Source organism: Ochotona princeps, chromosome 14, assembly GCF_030435755.1.
Source record: "Ochotona princeps isolate mOchPri1 chromosome 14, mOchPri1.hap1, whole genome shotgun sequence".
NCBI lineage: Eukaryota > Metazoa > Chordata > Mammalia > Lagomorpha > Ochotonidae > Ochotona > Ochotona princeps.
Window position 1 is genome coordinate 873,471 of NC_080845.1, and position 19,390 is coordinate 892,860.

Here is a 19,390-nt window from a genome sequence, read left to right on the forward strand (position 1 = left end):
GGGCTCAGGCTGGGGGACGGAGGGGGTCCCTGCACTGACGCTCTGCAACGCTCGAAAATGCTGAGCCCAGAAACTCGCGTGAGTCCAGCACATGGCTTGGGGTAAGCCGCGCCTTTCACCTCTCCAGGGGTTTTCTAACATGTCTTGGTATGCCCGCGTGCGTGCACACGTACACACACCCACACACGGGAACACCCCCCACATCCTCTACACATATACATACCACACAGAGAAACATACATCCACAGAAACATACACACACACCCTCCATACACACACACACACACACCCTCCATACACACACACACACCCTCCATACACACACACTCCACAACCACCCGACCTTCCCCGAGGCCCCGCCCCACCCACCTGAGTGGCCACTCACCTGTTCGCCTTTGTCCCCCTTGCTTCCTTTCTGCCCAGGCTCCCCAATCTCGCCCTGGAGAGACAGGAAAACGGTCAGACAGACCACAGGGCCTGGCCCTGGGGTGCTCCGCCCACGAGGAGGGTCCCCTGGCCAGCCTAGGGGAGTGAGAGTGTGCGGGGTGACACCAGGACAGTCATTCTGCTCCCCAGCAAGACACGGACACCCCAAGTGACAGTAGCAGTGAGGTCCATACGGGACCCGCTAGGGAGGATCCATTAGGGAGGATCCGCTAGGGAGGATCCATTAGGGAGGATGCGCTAGGGAGGATCCATTAGGGAGGATGCACTAGGGAGGATCCATTAGGGAGGATCCGCTAGGGAGGATCCATTAGGGAGGATGCGCTAGGGAGGATCCATTAGGGAGGATGCACTAGGGAGGATCCATTAGGGAGGATGCGCTAGGGAGGATCCGCTAGGAGGAGCCTTTAGGATCCACATGGAACAAGCAGGTGCGTGAGGCCCCAGCAGCTCCTGCTACTTGCCTGGCTGCCAGGGCTGAGCTCCCGGACAGGGCACGGCCCTCCGGCCTCCCCACTGGCCTGGCTACCCCCAGGCCTCTTACCTTATCTCCATCTTCTCCAGGAGGGCCCACGGGTCCGGCAGGGCCAGGGAGCCCCACGGGGCCCTGGAGGCCATCTCGGCCAGCAGGTCCTTGTGGGCCTTTCTCACCCTAGGGAGAACACGGGAGTCCCTGTCAAGCATGGTGCCCTCGGGAGGACACCCAGCCCAAGGCTGGCAGTGACCATCACCTCCAGTCCAAGGGAAGGCTGAGCCTGCAGACAGGGAAACCGAAGCACAGGGCAGACCCGTCCAAGCTACTGGCCGGGAGGGTGTGGGCTTGAGGCCCCAGCTTTCTCCTGCCTGTGCACGTGTGAGCATTCACTGCTTTGTATGTGGAGGCCCACGCGTGCACAACACAGCCCATGTCAACATGTATCCACTGCACATGTGTGCAGTGCAAGCATGTGGGACACACACGGCCCCCAGTGGCTGCACTCAGCGCGCACACGGCCCTCAGTGGCTGCACTCAGCGCGCACACGGCCCTCAGTGGCTGCACGGTGTGCACACGGCCCCCAGTGGCTGCACTCAGCGCACACACGGCCCTCAGTGGCTGCACGGTATGCACACGGCCCTCAGTGGCTGCACTCGGCGCGCACACGGCCCTCAGTGGCTGCACTCAGCGCACACACAGCCCTCAGTGGCTGCACAGTGTGCACACGGCCCCCAGTGGCTGCACTCAGCGCACACACGGCCCTCAGTGGCTGCACAGTGTGCACACGGCCCTCAGTGGCTGCACTCGGCCCTAGCTGCATTGTCACTCTGCCCCATGTGCCAGGCACCAGCCACGCTAAGCAGCTGTGGTCCTCCCACCCCTGGAAGCTGAAGGCCAGGGGAGGGTGGGACAGGGCGGACGCTGGCTCCAGCCACCCCACCTGCCTGCATTCAGCTCCTGGGGAGCCCCCTCCGCCCCTTCCTGGCTTGGCGTGGCTGTGCCTCTTCACAGTCTCTCCTTACTGAAGCTGATGTCCAGGTGGCGTCCTTGGCCCCAGCAGGCTCCAGACGGGCCCTGACAAGGGAGCCTCCCGACAGACCACCAGCAGCCGGAAGCACACTCCAGTGTGCAAGCAGCGTGGTCTCCATGGGGAGTTCCTGCCCCAGGTGGGCATCTGTCTGTTCCTTCTACCCATGAGCCAGTGAGGGCACCCACTGCTACCCTGCTCTCCCTGGCTGACCGGTAATCGCGGCCAGCTCACACAACTGCTCCCAAGGCGTCCAGACGTCGAAGGGGAGACAGAATGAAAGTGGATCTGTAGTGCTGCCCAGAGGTTAGGAGGTGGCCGATGTCCCATGGGGGCCGGGGGCACCCCCTGGGGCAACGGGATGGGCAGCTGCCCGGGCGTCTCCAGGGAAACCAAACTTCAGGCAGGCCTGATTCCCCCCTCCCTGCTGGGTATGCGAGGGTCACGGAAATGGGGGCGGGGTTGCTGGGGAGGGGCTGCCCCCCAGATCAGCAAAGGGACAACCGAGTTCAGAACACCCTTCCATGGACAGGTCAAGGCCTGGGCTGGGGCAGCTGCAACCTACCCCACAGGGGGCACCCACGGGTACATGAAGACCAGCAGCCAGGGCACTGGGCCAGCTCCCCACTTGCCCCACGGACGCAGCCCTTGGCACCATGGTGACCCCTCAGGCCACGCCCAGCCCAGACCCGCGGTGGGATGCCCAAGTCCAGGGTGATACTTACAGGAGCGCCTTTCTCTCCAGCTGGCCCTGGAGGCCCCTGGGGCCCAGGCCTCCCTGGAATGCCGATGGGCCCAGCCGCACCAGCGGGCCCTCGCTCCCCTGGAGAGCCCTGGAATGGGGCAGAGTGGCGGTGTGATTCCAGGAACAGGACGCGTGCCTGGGATATGATCCATCTCCTCTGGTCCAAGCACACACCCTCCCGCTATGCCTCCTGGGGCGGGGGGGCACCACTGCCCCCCGGGGTCACCTGCTCCTGCAGGACCCTGCGCTAACCAGCAGGGTCATTGATGTGAGAGGCCCATGCTCCAACCGTGGTTGCAGGGAGGGCAGGGGACCTAGCTCGCCCTCCCCAGCTCTCAGGGCCAGTGTTGGGGAATGCCCAAGTGCCCCCAGTATCCTAGGGCACCCCAAACTGCAGGCTCTGCTGGCTGGCCCCGCAGTCCCCATCCCTGGGAAGGACAGGAGGGGGCGAGGCTATGACCCTTTTCATTTAGTGTCAGCTAGGAACAGGGCCTTGGCGGCCACATGCTCAGGGCAGACCACAGCCCCTGGCCTGGAGCCAATGCCCTCGGCCTGCAGCCACAGCGTCCTTAGGGCCAGAAGGGACACCTGACCAGACAACTGGCTTCAGGATACACTTCCAGGGCCAGGAGCCCCATGTCCACCCTGCCACGCTGGCCCCAGCCGGAGCCACACACTGACTCCCTGGGCCTTCTCCTGAGAGCCCCTGGCAGGCAGCAGCAGCCCACCCCTCAGCCCCAAGCCCCTCTATTCTCCCCACTTGACGTACCCGGGAGCCCCCTCCACCATCCTGGCCACTCAGGGAACACTCCCCTCACAGCCACGCCCCCTCGTCCATCAGCATACGCTGAGGACCTGGCTGGTCGTGCGTGCCGAGTGGGCCTGGGGCAAGCAAGGGGTGAAGGCTTCCACTCACCGCTGGGCCTGGGGGGCCGGGGGGACCTTCACTGCCTTTCAGTCCAACAGCTCCCTGCAAAGCAGCCAGATGTGGCTTGGGGGCACCCGGCATGGCCCTCGCTCCCTACCCCACCCCGCACCCCCAAGGTCACCCACTCACCACCGGGCCGGGAAGCCCACGGTCCCCAGGGAAGCCACGGAGTCCTGGGGGGCCGTCCTTTCCAGGGAGGCCGGCGGGGCCTGGGTCTCCCTGCAAACAGATCACCGGTGGCTGAGCCCCAGTGGCCCTGACCGGCCTGGGCACCTGCCAGGCTCACCCCTGGGAGCAGCTGCGACCTCTGACCTTGCTCTGCGGAGGGCCAGGGCCCCCAGAGCGAGGGTGGGCTGCAGGGAGCTGACCCCACAAGCCCCTCCCACTTGCTGTGGCTCCTGTGGCCCCGCCTTGAGGCGACAGGTGGCCGGGGAGCCCAGGTGTTCTCTTTAACAGGTTCCGCACCAGCCTGAAGCCCTGAGGTCTCCTTTCCAGAACTTGCTCAGGACCGACTGGCAGCCCACAGCCCCTCCCACAGCAGCAGGCCCGAATGCAGAGACAGCCCTTGTGTGTGGAAACCACGCTCACGAAGGTTAGTGGGAAATGGGCCGGAAGCACGAGTTCCCTCTGACGCACAGCAGCGCCCCCGGAGAAGGCCTCGTCACCACGGGGCAGGTGCGGTGAGGGGCCGCATGGGGGTCTCAAACTATTTTTTGCATCAAAAATCAGTTCACCCTCTCCTTCCTTTTTAAGTTCCTCTGATACGCACGCGTGCTGACCGCACACGCTTCACCATTTTCTTACTTACTTTCCTATTTTTTTAAAGGTTTGTTTATTAATTTGAAAAGCAGAGTCACACAAAGACAGATCTTTCTGCTGGTTGACCCCTGCAACGGCGGCCGCAGCCGGGGCTGGCCGGGCCGGAGCCGGGGCCTCCCGGCTGGTGGCAGGAGCACAGGGAGCTGGGCGGGAGGCGCTGGGCCACGACGGGCCACACCGGGGCCTTACCTTGCTACCCTCTTTGCCCGCGAGGCCTGGGAGGCCCTGCTCCCCGGGGGGCCCAGGGGGCCCGGGGTGGCCACGCTCGCCCATGGGCCCCGTCTCTCCGGTGGGACCCTGCGGGGAGAAGCAGCGTCAGTGCCCGCTGGTCTCAGGTGACTCGCAAGGGAGTGGGGACCTCCCCCGCCCACCGAGGCCTCGCTCCTGGCAGGGGAGGAGGCCGTGCCGCCTTACAGCGGCCTTCTCAGTCTCCAAACCACGAGTCAGAGAGTCGTCCATCCTAAGTTACCCCATCTTGTGGGATAAGGAACGTACTCAGAACTAGCACTACAGGACTAAGCACGGGGAGCCAGTACTGCAGCCCAGGACTCTCCTCGGCAGCACTACACTCGCAGCTCTACGGGGAGTAATGACCCCGGCCATAGTCCTCACCACATCCGGTGACACCTGGTGACCGCTGGACCCCGGGCTTGCTGTGACTCACCTGGGGGCCGACCACACCCGGGGGACCTGGAGGGCCAGTCTTGCCTTGGAAACCCTGAAAGAGAGGAGTCCGGTGACGCGGCTGCCCAAGAGGCCTGGGCCTCAAGAAGGGGGGCGTCTCAGCAGACGGTTTGCTCGGCCCCACCTGCCCCCCACTGCCCCAGACCTCACTTCCCGTTCGTGCGGACTGCATGGGGGTGAGGAAGCAGAGCTGCGAGGCCCCCGCTGCCCTCCTCCGCGGGGTTGCTGTGTGGACTCCAGTGTGCATATCCCCAGTGGACGTGGTACGGCCTCGTGCTAGCCGCGTGGCGAGACCGAGCTTACACACGGGCAGCACGCCCTCGCCCCGCGCTCCGCTGCCCACACCAGCCAGATGGCAGCAGACCCAGCCTCTGCCCAGGGCATGGTTCCAGAGCCCTCTCCTTGAAGCCCAGCCCATTTGTGGTCACGGGCAAACCTGGCATCTGTCAGGGGCTGCAGTCCCAGGCACAGACAAGGAGTGCTGGACGGGTCAGGGGGCAGGACTGCCCACAGCTACTGTCTGGCTTTGTCCACGACACTGAAGGCCCCAGTGGCCTCCGTGTGTGGCTCAGGGCTGTGCAGGGCGGCAGTGGCGGCAGCGGGGGCAAGGAGACTCTTGCTCCTTCCTGGGTGGGTCTTGGAGCCGTGTCCTCTTGCGGTGGGCCACTGGGAGGGCTGCAGCTGGCTGCCAGTGCACAAGCCAGGCCACGGCTGGGTGTGCCAACAAGTGGCTGGCAACGCATGCTCCCCAGTCAAAGGGAGGGGGCACGCATGGGTGAGGCCTCCTGCCTGGTCCCCTCGCACAGAGAAGAAAGGAACATATCCACGGACCAAGGAGCCGGTGCGGGCCACGGGGAACCCCAGGGTGGGGTCGGCCAACAGGGCCCCTCACAGCAGGCCCAGGGGACAAAGGTGTGTATGTAAATAAACAACAACAAAACCCAACCAACCAAACAAAAGACCAAGTTCAGCATAGTGACAAACGCCTGCTTCACCTGCCACGGAGGGGACTGCCAGCCACAGAGCGCATGGCTGCCCGGAAAATGGGGGCCATTCTGTTGGCATGGTTTATACCTGCTGGAAGCAGGCACACACGGCAAGGTGACAGAACGCAACCCCAGTGGTGCAACCCAGGGCACAGGTGTGGCTCATGGGTCACCAGTGTGTCATGAGGTCACAGGTGTGTCCCAGGGGTCAGAGGTGTGTCCCAGGGTCAAAGGTATGTCATGAGGTCACAGCTGTGTCCCAGGGGTCACAGGTGTGTCCCAGGGTCAAAGGTACGTCATAAGGTCACAGGTGCATCCTGGGGTCACAGGTGCGTCATGAGGTCACAGGTGTGTCCTTCCTTAGGTCACGCCTTCAGGGCACTGGACCACATCCCTAGTGGCTGATGGGGCCACACTTCCATAAATACCATTTCTCCCAGCAAACCTCGCCAAAGGTCTCTGTCACCTGCAGCGTGTCCTGTGCCACCCGGGCTGTGTGCCCAGCTGGGGGCCAGCCTTCTGGCAGCAGGGAGCGGGCAGGGTCCTCCACACGCCCTGCCCGCAGCCCCAAGGCCAGAAGGAACTGGGCGAACACGGCAGGGGTGGGCACGGACCCACTGTCTGCTCCTGAACGTGTGCTGCCTGCACACAGCAGCTGAAGGCGGGGTCGCCTCCCGGCTGCGCCCCCAGCAGCCACTCACTGCCCCTCGCCCTCACAGTGGAAGGCTGGGCATGCCTGACTCTCCATCTCCATCTTAGCGACTCCCGCAGGGTGGCCTCTGACCACAGCTGCTAGGGTCAGCAGGGGCCAGCCCCTGCCTCCGCCAGCGCCATCGCAGGGCACGGCCACTCTGCACTGGGCCCACCCTGCCTCCCCACCCTACTGGGAGCAGGAACCCACAGGACGAGGCCACATCAGGCCTGCCCCATCTCCCCCCGCCATGACACTCACCGTCTCGCCTCTCTGTCCCGGGTGTCCTGGGAGCCCGTCCTTGCCTGGGGGACCCTGAGGGAAGAACCACAAGATTCAGGGTGTGTCCAGCCCCGAGACGCCCCTGCTTGGGGGACCAGATGCCACCCTGAAGGCAGCCACTTCCTGAGGGACCCCTCCCCTTGGAAACAGCCTCCAAGAAATGCAATCGTCCCAGCAAGCCTGGCCACAGTGACCACAGAACCAAGTGTGTCCCGGTGGGGGCTGGGCAGGTGCTGCCCCGGGGGGATGCATTTCTGTCGCGTTTCAACAACAGGGATTATGACACTGTCGGACAGTATTCCTGGGACGCCCAGAGTGCCCGGTCGGGAAGGCCGTGCGGTCACTCGTGTGGCAGGTGGCTGTGGCGGCAGGCCCCTCACTGCCCAGGGTTGCCCACCCCTCCAATTCCGCTGACCCAGCCGGATGCCCTTCTCCACCCTGCTGCTGCTAGGGCCTTCAGGGAGTCTCCGAGGACATGGAGCAATGCAGGTGCCCAGGAAATGCCCACCCTGGAAGCCCTGGCCACCCAACGTGCAGGAGCACACCACTTACCGGGGGGCCCTTGGGCCCGGGAAAGCCCGTGGGTCCTTGGGGTCCATTGGGTCCCTGGGGACAGAAGGCACAGGCTGAGGAGAAGCCCCCTTTTTGGAGGGGGGGTTGCCCTGTAGCTCCCCGCAACTGTGCCTGCCCCTTGCCTCTCGGGGGAAATAGGAGCTGTCAGTGGGGGGCTCCAGCGGCCAGCCTCGGCTCCCGAATCTCAGCTCCATCACGACCCCCAAGACCTGGGACTTGGCGGAGCGGCCAGGACATGCTCCCCAAGGAGGGGCCGCCTGAAGTTAGAATCTCAGGAGAACTGCCTCCTGCAGTGGGGCCCACCCCAGAGGGGCAGGTGCCCCACGGCCTGGGCCAGGGAAGCTTACCCGCTCGCCCGGGGGGCCGGCTGGGCCATCGCCTCCAGAAGTGCCCTGTGGAGAGAAGGGGGAGACGCTTGAGCTGTCAAAACAAAACGCAGGTCTGGCCTCTGGCATACCACACTGCCCTGCTGAGCTGCCCCGGCCCTCCTGGGCTTCCCGGCCCTCCCGGGCACCCTGGCCCTCAGCAAGGGGCCTCGCTGCCGCGGCCCTCCTGGGCACCCCGGCCCTCCCGGGCACCCTGGCCCTCGCAAGGGGCCCTGCTGCCTGGTCCTCCTGGGCACCCCGGCCTTCCCGGGCACCCTGGCCCTCGCAAGGGGCCTTGCTGCCCTGGCCCTCCCGGGCACCCTGGCCCTCAGCAAGGGGCCTCGCTGCCTGGTCCTCCTGGGCACCCCGGCCTTCCCAGGCACCCTGGCCCTCGCAAGGGGCCTTGCTGCCCTGGCCCTCCCGGGCACCCTGGCCCTCAGCAAGGGGCCTCGCTGCCTGGTCCTCCCGGGCACCCCGGCCTTCCCGGGCACCCTGGCCCTCGCAAGGGGCCTTGCTGCCCTGGCCCTCCCGGGGACCCTGGCCCTCAGCAAGGGGCCTCGCTGCCTGGCCCTTCTGGGCACCCCAGCCCTCGCAAGGGGCCTCGCTGCCCGGCCCTCCCGGGCACCCCGGCCTTCCCTGGCACCCTGGCCCTCGCAAGGGGCCTTGCTGCCCTGGCCCTCCCGGGCACCCCGGCCCTCCAGGGCACCCTGGCCCTCGCAAGGGGTCTTGGCAGCCGACTGGGAGTGAGGACAGCAGAGGGCAGAGGCCCCCACTGGACCCTCGGGGGACGGAGCGCATACCTTGGGGCCGGGCTTCCCAGTGATGCCCCGTGGGCCTCTCTCACCTCGTGGACCCTGGACAGAGAGAAGCAAGCTGGGTCAAGGCCTCGAGACACCCGGAACCCGCCCTCCCTGTGCCCACGTCCTTGCTGTCCGCACGCCCTGGGGCCGTTACCGTCGGGCCTCGCTGCCCCCGTGGTCCAGGCTTTCCAGGTGTCCCCTAAAATCAGAGAAGAGGATGGTCAGCTACTCTTGATAGGCCTGGCCCTGCCCAGGTGGCCAGCCGGACTCGGGGGAGCAGGTGACTGGGGCAAGCAGGGACCAAGCTTCCCTCTTCATCTCAAATTTGACAGGTTTTGGGGCACGGGGAGCACCCACACTTGGCACCCTGCACGCAGGGGCTCTAATCCAGAGGCTTGTGCGTGGGGGCTCACCGCCTGCACCCTCCCCTCCCTCGTCTCTCGCTTGCTCTCTCTCAGTGGGGAAGTCATTATCGCAGCAAGAGAGAGGAGCCGTGTGCCCCGTTCATACATAATTTAGTTTGGCCACAGAGAGGAATATTAGCCATTAAATTTTCAACAGCCTCTGCGCCAGCACACTCGTAACTTTGTATTAAGCCACACGGGTGGCAGGCCGCTCCCCCATCTGTCTGTCGCTGCGGTTCCCAAGCCACAGACAGAATCCAGCGCAATTGTTCTGAGGCGGTGATGTCATCGCAGGGAAACACAGCCGACCTCAGCCGGCGGGAAGGGTCCCAGCCTGGCTTCCGGGACGGGAGATGCCTGGCATGGCCGTGTCCCCACGGGGCCTCCTGTGTGGTTAGCTCCGTGTCACTGCTTCGCCGAATATCCCGCTGCCCCCGGCACTGAGGTTATTCACAGGACTCAGTGTACACAGGCCCCTGACGTCAGTTACGGCACACGGGGCCCTGACGTCAGTTACAGCACGCAGGTGTGTGATGTCATTAACGGCACCCAGTGCCCACAGGGCCCTATCCTCTGGCTTCTTGTGCAGGAAGCTCAGGACAGCACCTGCTGGGCACAGGCTGAGTGTCTCTCCAGGTCGTCTCCCCTAGTCCTCTGCTCTGTGAGGCTGAGCCATGGCCACCAGGTCCACTCACCCTCACCCTGACCCCAAGTCAGCATCACATGTCCCACACGGATCTGCCAATCACACACACGTATATGCACACATAGACACACACACACACAGACAGACCGATGCCCTTCCTGGGACAGGTCTGTCACAGGTGGCCTCAGGCCCTGTGCGCCTGTGGATGAGCCAGCTCAGCCCCCAGCTCCATGATGGCCCTTGCCAGGGCCGTGGTGCCAGGGCTGTGTGGACCAGGTCTCTGGAGCCAGGTCTCAGGGTGGCAAGGAATGACAGCCAGGGTGTGGGCCAGCCCATGAGTGCCATATGCCGCCGAGAACGCCCCGACAGAGCCCAGCCATGCTCACCCTGCCGCCCTTCTCGCCATTGGCACCGGGGAAGCCGGGGAATCCGATGGAGCCCTGGAAGAGAGAATTGGGCAAGGGCCATGGGTCACACTGTCCGTGCCAGTCACGGCCTCTGGCCAGATGCACCGCCCACTCTCCACTAACACCTGCCCACCCAGCCCCCATCCCCACCCAGCCCCCACGCCCCTCCATCTGCCTCTCACTGCCCCTCTTCACCCACTTAGCACTCCACCCAATGCCTGTCCACACTCCCTCCCAAGCACTTTGGATTCCCAATATAAATCTTCATCACGGCCCTGCATGGTGCCCACACCTTCCGCCCACATTCCCGCAGCCACAAAATGTTGGTCGCCGTCTGGCAGGGAGGGGACAGAAGATGTACCCAGGCCTCACATGCCCAGCTCTGTTCCCACAACGTCTCTCAATAAAGTGCTGTAGCGTGCCAGCCAGGTGCCCAGGGCACACCTCTCAGGAACCCACAGGGTGCCCACGGGCACAGATGTGTTTCCAAACCCTGCTATGTGCTCCCCGGAGACCTGGGGCACTGGTGCTGTCTCCGACCCAGCTCTCCTCCCCGACGCCCCAAATTCTGACCCGCCAAGCGTTTACAAATCCCCAAGGCTTGTATTTCTCCAGGGGGCGGAGCTCTGGCAACCCACACACTCAGGCCCATCTGCGAATCTGTGGGGTGCAGGTGACGGATTGGCTGAGGAACGGGGTCACTGTGCCCGACAGCTTCACTGCCTGCCCCTCTCCAAGAAGCTTCCAGAATTGAGTTTCCAGCCTGATCCACCTCCCCCAAGCCCCCGCTTGTCCTCTGCAGCGTTTCAGGATGTGTCCCTTGGAACAGAGTATGTGAGCATCGGGCCCCTGCAGCAGCACCTGGGGCACAAGGCTGCGTCGCAGCCACCTGCACAGTGCCGCTGCCCGGCCTCAGGGCCCTGTCCCCCGAAGGGGATCCCGGAGGGTGGCCCCGCCCAGGTCACCATGCCCCTCTGAGGCAGGCCAGCCCATGGGTCCTTGGCAGGTGACCCCATCTCTGCCACTGCCCAGGTAGGACAATGGACAAGGAAAAGTGGGACCCGCCAGGGATGACCCTGCCCAGCACGGCCGTCTGGCTCACTCTCACGCACGCCCTCCCTGCTACGTGCTGAGCACAGCACCCCACTCCGAGTTACCTTCGGCCCCTGTCGGCCCGGGTAGCCTGGCAATCCTGGCACGCCGAGCTTTCCCTGTGAAAATGAAGCAGTGGGTAGGCAGTGAAGACGACAACGCCACAGCCCCTCGGGGCCCTGGCAGAGAGCAGGAGCTCTGGAGGGGCCCAGGTGGGACAGGGCGGCTCCTGCCTGCCCTCAGCGCCCTCGGGGGCACACGCGGCCCTACACTGGGTGGAGCAGACGCCGTCAGACCAGGCTGGGGATGGAGTGCTGTTTATGTTGGTATGGGTGGGGGTCCCCAGCCCCTCCCTGCCCACTGCTGCCAGGGCCCAGGCAAGGGGGCCGACTGGCAGGGGCTGGGGGGTACTGCCAGAAGGGCAGGCCTGTGTCGGCCATTGGTGGTGAGGGCAGGGAGCTCGGGGATCCAGCCGCAGGCTGGTCAGCGCACAGCCCTGGAGGGGCAGCCAGCAGCCCAGCTATGGACAGAGAGGGGAGCCCCTTCAGACCTTCTCCCCGGTGGGCCCCAGAGGACCAGGGTCGCCGTTGGGGCCACCACGGCCCTTCGGGCCTTCGGGCCCGTCTTCTCCTCTGGGACCGGGTGGGCCAATCTCTCCCTGCAAGTTAGAGAAGAGGAGGTGAGGGCCACGCCCAGCAACTTCACTGAGCGCCCCTCCCCCATAAGGTCACGGTGGGGCGCACGGCAGGCCTCCGCCTTGGCTGCACCCCACCACACTGCACTTCCCACGGCCCGCCTGGGCCAAGAGCTCCCAGCTAAGACAAGCGCTCCTGGGCAGTACAATGGCCCCCAGAAAGAACAGAGAACGACCAGCTACCGGCAGCAGGAGACCTAGGCCCCGAGGGCCTCTCACCCTGCCTCATCGGCTCCCAGGGCCCAGGAACTAGCGGAGCGCCGGGCAGCGCCAGGCCTGGCCCTACCTGCCCTGATCCGTCTCCCAGAGCAGCCGCCGGGTGGCCAAGAGGGCTTTGCGCACCAGCGGCTCCTGAGCTCCTGCTGGCAGCTTGCTGGAGCAGCCCCTTCCCAGAGCCAGGACGCCTCCTGCAGCCCCCGGGCAGCCGCCAGGGACCCTTCTCTGAAGAATGTTCTAGAACGGTGTCTCTAGCAGTGGCGTACAGGCCTGGGGCTCCGTCCCCTCCTACAGGGCCCACACCTGACCCGAGCTACTCACCCGGTCACCCTTGATGCCCATGTCGCCCTTGAATCCCGGGAAGCCGTCTTCGCCCTGGACAGGATCGACAAGGGGCTCAGCCGGACGAGAGAGCCCGCCTGCATGGCATCTGCTTCTGCAGCAGACCCTAGCCAGCCCCTGGTCCCTCCTGCCCGGGACCCCATGAACCCATCTCCTGGACCCAGGGTAGTCACTGACGGCCAGCAGCCCCGCCTAGGGCTGGGGCAGGCATGGGGGAACACAGCTCCTGGGGGTCCCTGGGACAGAAGCGCCACTCCACAGGCCCACAGGCCCTCACAGGGGCCTGAGCTTAACACATGCGCAGCGTGGGAGGGGCTCAGCCGCACAGGCCCCTCATGTCTCCGTGGGCAGCTGCTGGGAGGGGAGATGAGGTCGGGGCAGGGCGTGCAGCAGACCCTGGCCGCGGTGCTGCTGCCCCTGCTGGGTGGCAAGCGGCTCACCAGCCCCTGCAGCTGAGCTCTTCCTTAACCACAGCGACCCCTACAGGCCGTGGCGTTGCAGTGCAGGTCTGAGCCACAGCCCAGCCCCAGGGCCACCGTCCCGGGACAGCTGCCTGGTGAGCTAGTCATTACATGGGGGCCAGGGCCTTCTCTGGGCAGAGGGCCTGGCCGCCCCACCCCCACCACCAAGAGGAGCAGCTCCCGCGCAGGCAGCCTCCGCCTGGGCACCCAGCGCCCGGGGTGCCCGCAGCTGCAGGGACACACTCACCTTCTCGCCCTTGCTGCCCTTCAGACCTCGGATGCCATCTGCCCCCTGCATGTGGCGAGAAAGACGGGCGGTCACCAGGGTCCCCAGGCTGGGTGCCCCCTCCCTGCCCCAGCATCCTGCAGTCAGCTCTGCCCCCGGCCTGGTCCCGGAAGGGGTGTGGTGGTGTCCCTGGCCCAAGGGTCGGCTCTGCCTTTGGCCACCTGAGGCCCGCAGCCTCCCACCGACATCTCTCCTCAACATGCCAGAGCAAGCCTGGGACCTGCCCTTTCCCCGGCCCATGCCCCACGCCTGCACCCTGTGCCACCCAGGCCAGTGTCCGGCCCCTCTCAGAGGTTTGGGAAGGAGGCAGGACATACGCCCTGGGCCCAGATGAAGGTTCAGCTCCCAGCCCCTGTTCTGGGCTCCCTGGCCATGTCCTCAGTGTCCGGGCCCCTCATCTGGGCAGCAGGGTGGTGCCCCGGCCCTGCTTCCACACTGGCAGCGGCATGTGTGCCTTGCACCACCCATACTCCCCAAACACCCGTGACAGTGGGGCTGCGTGGGGAGCCTGCAGCTCCACCCGGGGCTCCCGTGGACCTCAGTCACCCCCTGCTCCCTCCCAGGGTGCATGTCAGCGGGACTGGTGTCCTCAGCACCACGGCAACGGCCTGCCCCACGGGATACCATTGCTTAATTCCAGTGACCGTCACTGGGCCACGACCTCCTCTCTGCGTCCTGGCCTTGACCCAGGGATGTGACATCGGGGGACAGAGAGTGGCACGGCCATGTCTCGGGGTCATATCCCCAACCTCAGAGCTCGAGCACATGACTGCAGCTACAGACAGTGGCTGCTGGGCCGCGGCCTGCCCGGCCACCTGCTGGGAGGGGAGGTGGCTGTGCAGGGGGACAGTGGGAAGCCAAGGAGCTGCCTCCTGCCAGCACCCCCTTGTGGCCAGAACTTGACACAGCCGTCACAGTTCAGAGTGAAGATAAGGGAACTATAAGCTAAGCAGAAGCATAGCAGGCCCGAGGGCCACGGCCACGGTCACAGCCACGGTCACAGCCACGACCATGGTCACAGCCACGACCATGGTCACAGCCATGGCAGGCTTGCCAGTCCTCCCTGGGCAGGGGGCAGCTTCTGTCCGTCTCAAACACCAGCTACCCAAGACATGCTGGATCTGGCCCTGAGTAAGAGCTGCCAGTCAGAGGTGCCCATGAACACCTGGCAGGGGGCAATGGTGGGGTGGGTTCAGGACCCAAGCAAGGAACCCTGCAGGGTGAGCTTGGCACCCATACAGCAGGGGCTGAAGACTCAGCTTGGCTGACACTCCCGCCCACAGGGGCCGGGGGCACAGCTCGGCCGACACCCCCGCCCACAGGGGCCGGGGGCACAGCTCGGCCGACACCCCCGCCTGCCCCGTGGTACTGCTGTATGAGCTGCACGGTCTGATACATGGAGAGTCCACCTCCCTGGGGAGAGCGGCCCTGGCCTCAGGTCCAGTGTGTATGCTGGAGCTGCGGCTTGGTGCTCGATAGAAAACCCATTGAAGCAGTGGCCGGAGGAAGTGGCCTTCTGTAAGTAGCCATGGCTGGCCAGCGGGTGGGCATTGTTACCCAGCAGGAATCTGCCACAAAACCAGGCTGGGAGCCCACGCCACCACTGTCCCTGCCAAGGACCCATGGCACTGCGGTGGTGGGAACAGCCAGGCCCTGGGCCCAACCACAGGTGGGGAGGGGACAATGGGTGGTGGTGGGGGACAGCCAGGCCCTGGGCCCAGCCACAGGTGGGGAGGGGACAATGGGTGGTGGTGGGAACAGCCAGGCCCTGGCCCAGCCACAGGTGGGGAGGGGACAGTGACTTGGTAGGGACAGCCAGGCCCTAGGCCCAGCCACAGGTGGGGAGGGGACAGTGGGTGGTGGTGGGGGACAGCCAGGCCCTGGGCCCAGCCACAGGTGGGGAGGGGACAATGGGTGGTGGTGGGAACAGCCAGGCCCTGGCCCAGCCACAGGTGGGGAGGGGACAGTGAGTTGGTGGGGACAAGAGGTTGGGGGAAGGTCTTAAGTGATTCTTTAGTTTGGAATGTTCTGGAAATGGAAGCTGTGGCCATGCAGGGAACACGGGTTGGGGTGCCTGATGAGTATACCTCAGGTACGGGTTTTGTGCAATTTGGGGGTAGAGCAGGCGGGACTCTGTTCATACGCCAGCACCCCGGGATGGCATATGCCCTGGTGTGGAGCCAGCTGGGTGAGGCGGATGCAGGAGGCCCCGGTGTGACACCCCTCCTCTCAGGGAGGAGGCCCCCAGGAGCCTGCGTATGTAGGGAAAGCCTGGGGCACCGAGACGCTGAGGCAGCGAGAGGAGAGCTGGGCCCTCGTCCGCCCCAGGACGCGATCTGGGCAGAATGTGCAGGCTCAGACGGAAGACTGAAGGACAAGCCTGGAGCACACGGCCGGCACACAGGGGGCCTGTGTCGGCCTCACTCAGGCGCTCGGTGCTCCGTGCTCGGGCGGCCACACCCTGGTGTCCGAGAGCCTGATCTCTCAGGGGCGCCGCACTGTCAGGGGCTCAGGTGGCAGTCCCCTGGTCTCTGAGAGCCTGGTCCGCCGCAGCAGGGACAGGCACCTGCTCTTTGGAGACGCGCGAGCAGCCAGGAGAAACGTGCCGACTCCCGGCCCGCGGAAGGAACAGAGTGACTTCACGTCACCTGGCCAAGGCTTGGGCAGGGAGGGCCTTGAGAGTGCAGCAATGGGGCAGGAGGCCCGAGGAGGCTCTCTCCCACCCCCGGGGCCACCTGCCCCCTCAGGGTCACCCTGGCCCTTCCCACAAGCCCAGCATCACACTCCCGCGCCCGGCCCCCCAGCCCAGTGGTCTCCGAACCCACTCACCTTTACTCCACGAGGGCCTGGGTAGCCGATGGGGCCCTGGGGGCCAGGCGGACCCTGCAATCGAGAAGGATTATATCAGTGCACTGCCAGGTGGGCACCCAGTCCGCCCAGGGTCCGTTCTGTACAATGACCCTCTGCGTCCACCAGCCTACTCCCCCCACCCCACTAAGAGCAGGGCAAGCCCCAGCCCGGACCACCGCTAGTGGCTGTGTGAGGGGACAGGTTGAGCACAGCTGCCCCATGCTGCAGAAGAGGTCACTGTGAGCTGACCCCCAAGCCCCTCTGCACCCCTGGGGGTTTTAATTCACACAGGACCCGAGGGAGGAAGCGCCAGGCTCAGTGCCCCTAGCCAGATGCACGCCCAGCCTGGGGGCCTGTCGTAGAATCAGGGGGCTTCCAACAGGACCCCTGGCTCAGGCCCCTCGCACTGGCCGGCCTTGCTGCCCAGGGCTCCCCCATCCCTTCCTCCCGACAACGTCCAGACCACTCCATGAGCCAGCGGTAGCCAGGCTGCTCTGCAGGGGCTGGCACTGGTACAACCACAGGGGGGCACCCCATGCAGGCGAGCTGCCGCTGGCTTCAGGGTCCTGCCCTGCACAGGCTGGTCAGATTGGTGCTGTTGGCCGGGGCCCCCGAGGAGGGGCAGAAGCCACCCTGGCTTGTTTCTTGCCAAGCTGAGGGTGCTGGGGGCCCTGGCACAGGCACTGGTTGAGCCAGTTCCCCCCTCAAGGTAAGCACTCACCTGGCCTCCTTTCTCTCCAGGGGGGCCTTCCTTGCCGGGGTGGCCCTGTCATAGAAGAGGGGCCTCTATTAGCCAACAGGGCCCCAGCCCAGGAGGACTCAGCCATGCCAGGCCCGGGGCTGGCGCTGCAGCAGGGAGCCCAGAGGCCCCAGGAGGACTCAGCCATGCTAGGCCTGGGGCTGGCACTGCAGCAGGGAGCCCAGAGGCCCCAGCCCAGGAGGACTCAGCCATGCCAGGCCTGGGGCTGGCACTGCAGCAGGGAGCCCAGAGGCCCCAGCCCAGGAGGACTCAGCCATGCCAGGCCTGGGGCTGGCACTGCAGCAGGGAGCCCAGAGGCCCCAGCCCAGGAGGACTCAGCCATGCCAGGCCCGGGGCTGGCACTGTAGCAGCGAGCCCAGAGCAGTCACATGATCACCACTGACATGACAGACCCTCCCAAACCCGGCAATCAGACCAGCAGAAGCTTGGCTGCCCACGGGCCTCCACAGCCACGCTACCCCATGGCCTCCTGTGGTGGAGACAGGCTGGAGAGCGGCAGGCTGCATGGGCGACTCACCGGGGGTCCGTCGGCGCCGGGCATGCCTGGCAGGCCTGGCTTCCCCAGGGGACCCTAGAAGGAGACAGAGTGGTGAGGAAACCCGGCCCGGCCTCGCTGGGCCCCAGGCTGACTCTGTTTACCCTTTTAATGTTTCCCTTATCTGCAGTTAATCTGGAAGGCACCACTTCCAGCCATGGGCTTGCTCCCCAAATGCCAGCCAGGAGCCTCAACTGGGCCAGGCTGAAGCCAGGAGCCAGTGCACCCTGGTTGCCCATGGGCATGGGTTACCCCTGCCATCTCCCGGGACTGCACACGCAGGAGCCGGGACTTAAGCCAGACACCTGGACATGGTATCGGGCAACCCCGGTGCCATCCCAGCAGCTGTGCCAGACCTGCCCCCAGGCTCTCTTTCCCACATTTCTACCCACACCACCTGCTGAAGACAGCCCCGTACTCACTGGGCACATCACCCCTCCCTCCCGACCTGCTCAGGGGGTCGGGGGCCCCAGGGGCCTCTGCCATGACCGCCCCCCACCCGTGGCCAACCGTCCTAGGGTTTGTTGATTCAAACAGCATTAGGGGCCATCAGAGAGGCCCTCCAGTGTGGGGACCCCGAGATCAGCACAATCAGGGAGTCCTGGGCCTCCCCACGTCACCCAGGCACCCAGGAGGAGCCGGGGAGACACAGTGGGCCGTGAGCTGGCAAAGTGAACACGCAGCCTCCACCTGCCATGGCTCTCAGCGCAAGGCTGGCCAGGGGTGCAGTGTCCAGCCTGGAGCGGGACACGACCAGTGCTCCCCACAAGCCCCGCCACTGCTTGGCTCACCTACCTTCTCTCCCGGAGGACCGATGGCGCCCTGGGGGCCTGGGAGACCCTGTGAGGGGGGAAGAAGGCAGGGTCACACCCTCGGGCCACCCTTCCATCTCCCTGCTGTCCCAGCCTGGACCCAGGCCCTCCCCGGCACTGTGGGTGCCTTGCAGCGGGTGGAGCATTGCCACTCCAGGGTCCCCCGACTAGAGAACTCCCTCCCCAGGCCACTCACCTGAGCCCCGGGATTACCCTGTTGTCCTGGGGGTCCTGGTTCTCCTTGAGGACCCTGTGGGGAATGAAGGCACTGGCACTTAGGGAGGATCTGGGCCTGTACCCTCTCCCTGAGATGCAGGCCCTACACCCCACCCTGTCCCGGCTACTCAGACTGCTCTGGGCAGCTGGAGGGGAGCAGCTGGAGGGCTGGGGGTCCCAGCTCAGACAGTGGAGCAGGGAAGCCGGCATGGGGGAGCCAACTTGCCCATGCAAACCCACCCAGCATCCAACCAGGAACCAGAAGGGTCGCACATGCAAGTCCCCAAGCCGTCAGAGTCCCCCGGGTGACTGGGGAACAGATACAACGGGAGTGGACTTCCTCCATCCCCTCCAATGCGGGGGCTGACTCGGGGCTCTGCACGGGTGATGGTGCCATGGTGGCTCTGTGCCTCGGCCTACAGGTCCCAGTCACTGCAGTTCCCATAGACCCCCACGCCAGCAGGAGGGTCACCTGGGCCATGACCAGGAAGCCACGACCCCCAGGGACTCACCACATTTCCTTTTGGCCCTGGCTGGCCGTCCATTCCCGTCACACCCTGCAGGAGATGGCAGAGAGGAGAAAAACCCACTGTGTGCAGGAGGTGGCAGACACGCCCACTGTGCGCAGGAGGGGAGGGGCCCAGGAGGGACAGCACTGTCCTCACTCAGGCTTCCCCAAGGACCTGCTGACCGCTGTTGCCCACCAAGGGATGCTGTGCTGTCAGGCACCAGGAAAGGTGCGCCCAACCCCAGCTCGGCCGACACCCACGCCCACAGGGGCCGGGGACACAGCTCAGCCGACACCCACGCCCACAGGGGCCCCCAACCCCAGCTCGGCCGACACCCACG

General features: G+C 65.5%; 1 protein-coding gene across 2 annotated transcripts in view; it reads right to left on the reverse strand.

Annotated features, from left to right (window-relative positions):
• COL5A1 (collagen type V alpha 1 chain) overlaps nt 1-19,390 on the reverse strand; it is a 71,813-nt gene that overhangs the window by 17,803 nt on the left and 34,620 nt on the right. For both annotated transcript variants that reach the window (XM_058672923.1, XM_058672922.1), the window contains exons 22-44: nt 19,054-19,098; nt 18,522-18,575; nt 18,309-18,353; nt 17,496-17,549; nt 16,940-16,984; nt 16,198-16,251; nt 13,330-13,374; nt 12,601-12,654; nt 11,920-12,027; nt 11,435-11,488; nt 10,257-10,310; nt 8,975-9,019; nt 8,821-8,874; nt 8,003-8,047; nt 7,635-7,688; nt 7,062-7,115; nt 5,104-5,157; nt 4,629-4,736; nt 3,750-3,839; nt 3,609-3,662; nt 2,673-2,780; nt 989-1,096; nt 386-439 (exon numbers count right to left, since the gene is read on the reverse strand). In XM_058672923.1, the coding sequence (XP_058528906.1) occupies nt 386-439; nt 989-1,096; nt 2,673-2,780; nt 3,609-3,662; nt 3,750-3,839; nt 4,629-4,736; nt 5,104-5,157; nt 7,062-7,115; nt 7,635-7,688; nt 8,003-8,047; nt 8,821-8,874; nt 8,975-9,019; nt 10,257-10,310; nt 11,435-11,488; nt 11,920-12,027; nt 12,601-12,654; nt 13,330-13,374; nt 16,198-16,251; nt 16,940-16,984; nt 17,496-17,549; nt 18,309-18,353; nt 18,522-18,575; nt 19,054-19,098 (1,440 nt within the window). The remainder of the gene's footprint in view (nt 1-385; nt 440-988; nt 1,097-2,672; nt 2,781-3,608; nt 3,663-3,749; nt 3,840-4,628; nt 4,737-5,103; nt 5,158-7,061; nt 7,116-7,634; nt 7,689-8,002; nt 8,048-8,820; nt 8,875-8,974; nt 9,020-10,256; nt 10,311-11,434; nt 11,489-11,919; nt 12,028-12,600; nt 12,655-13,329; nt 13,375-16,197; nt 16,252-16,939; nt 16,985-17,495; nt 17,550-18,308; nt 18,354-18,521; nt 18,576-19,053; nt 19,099-19,390) is intronic.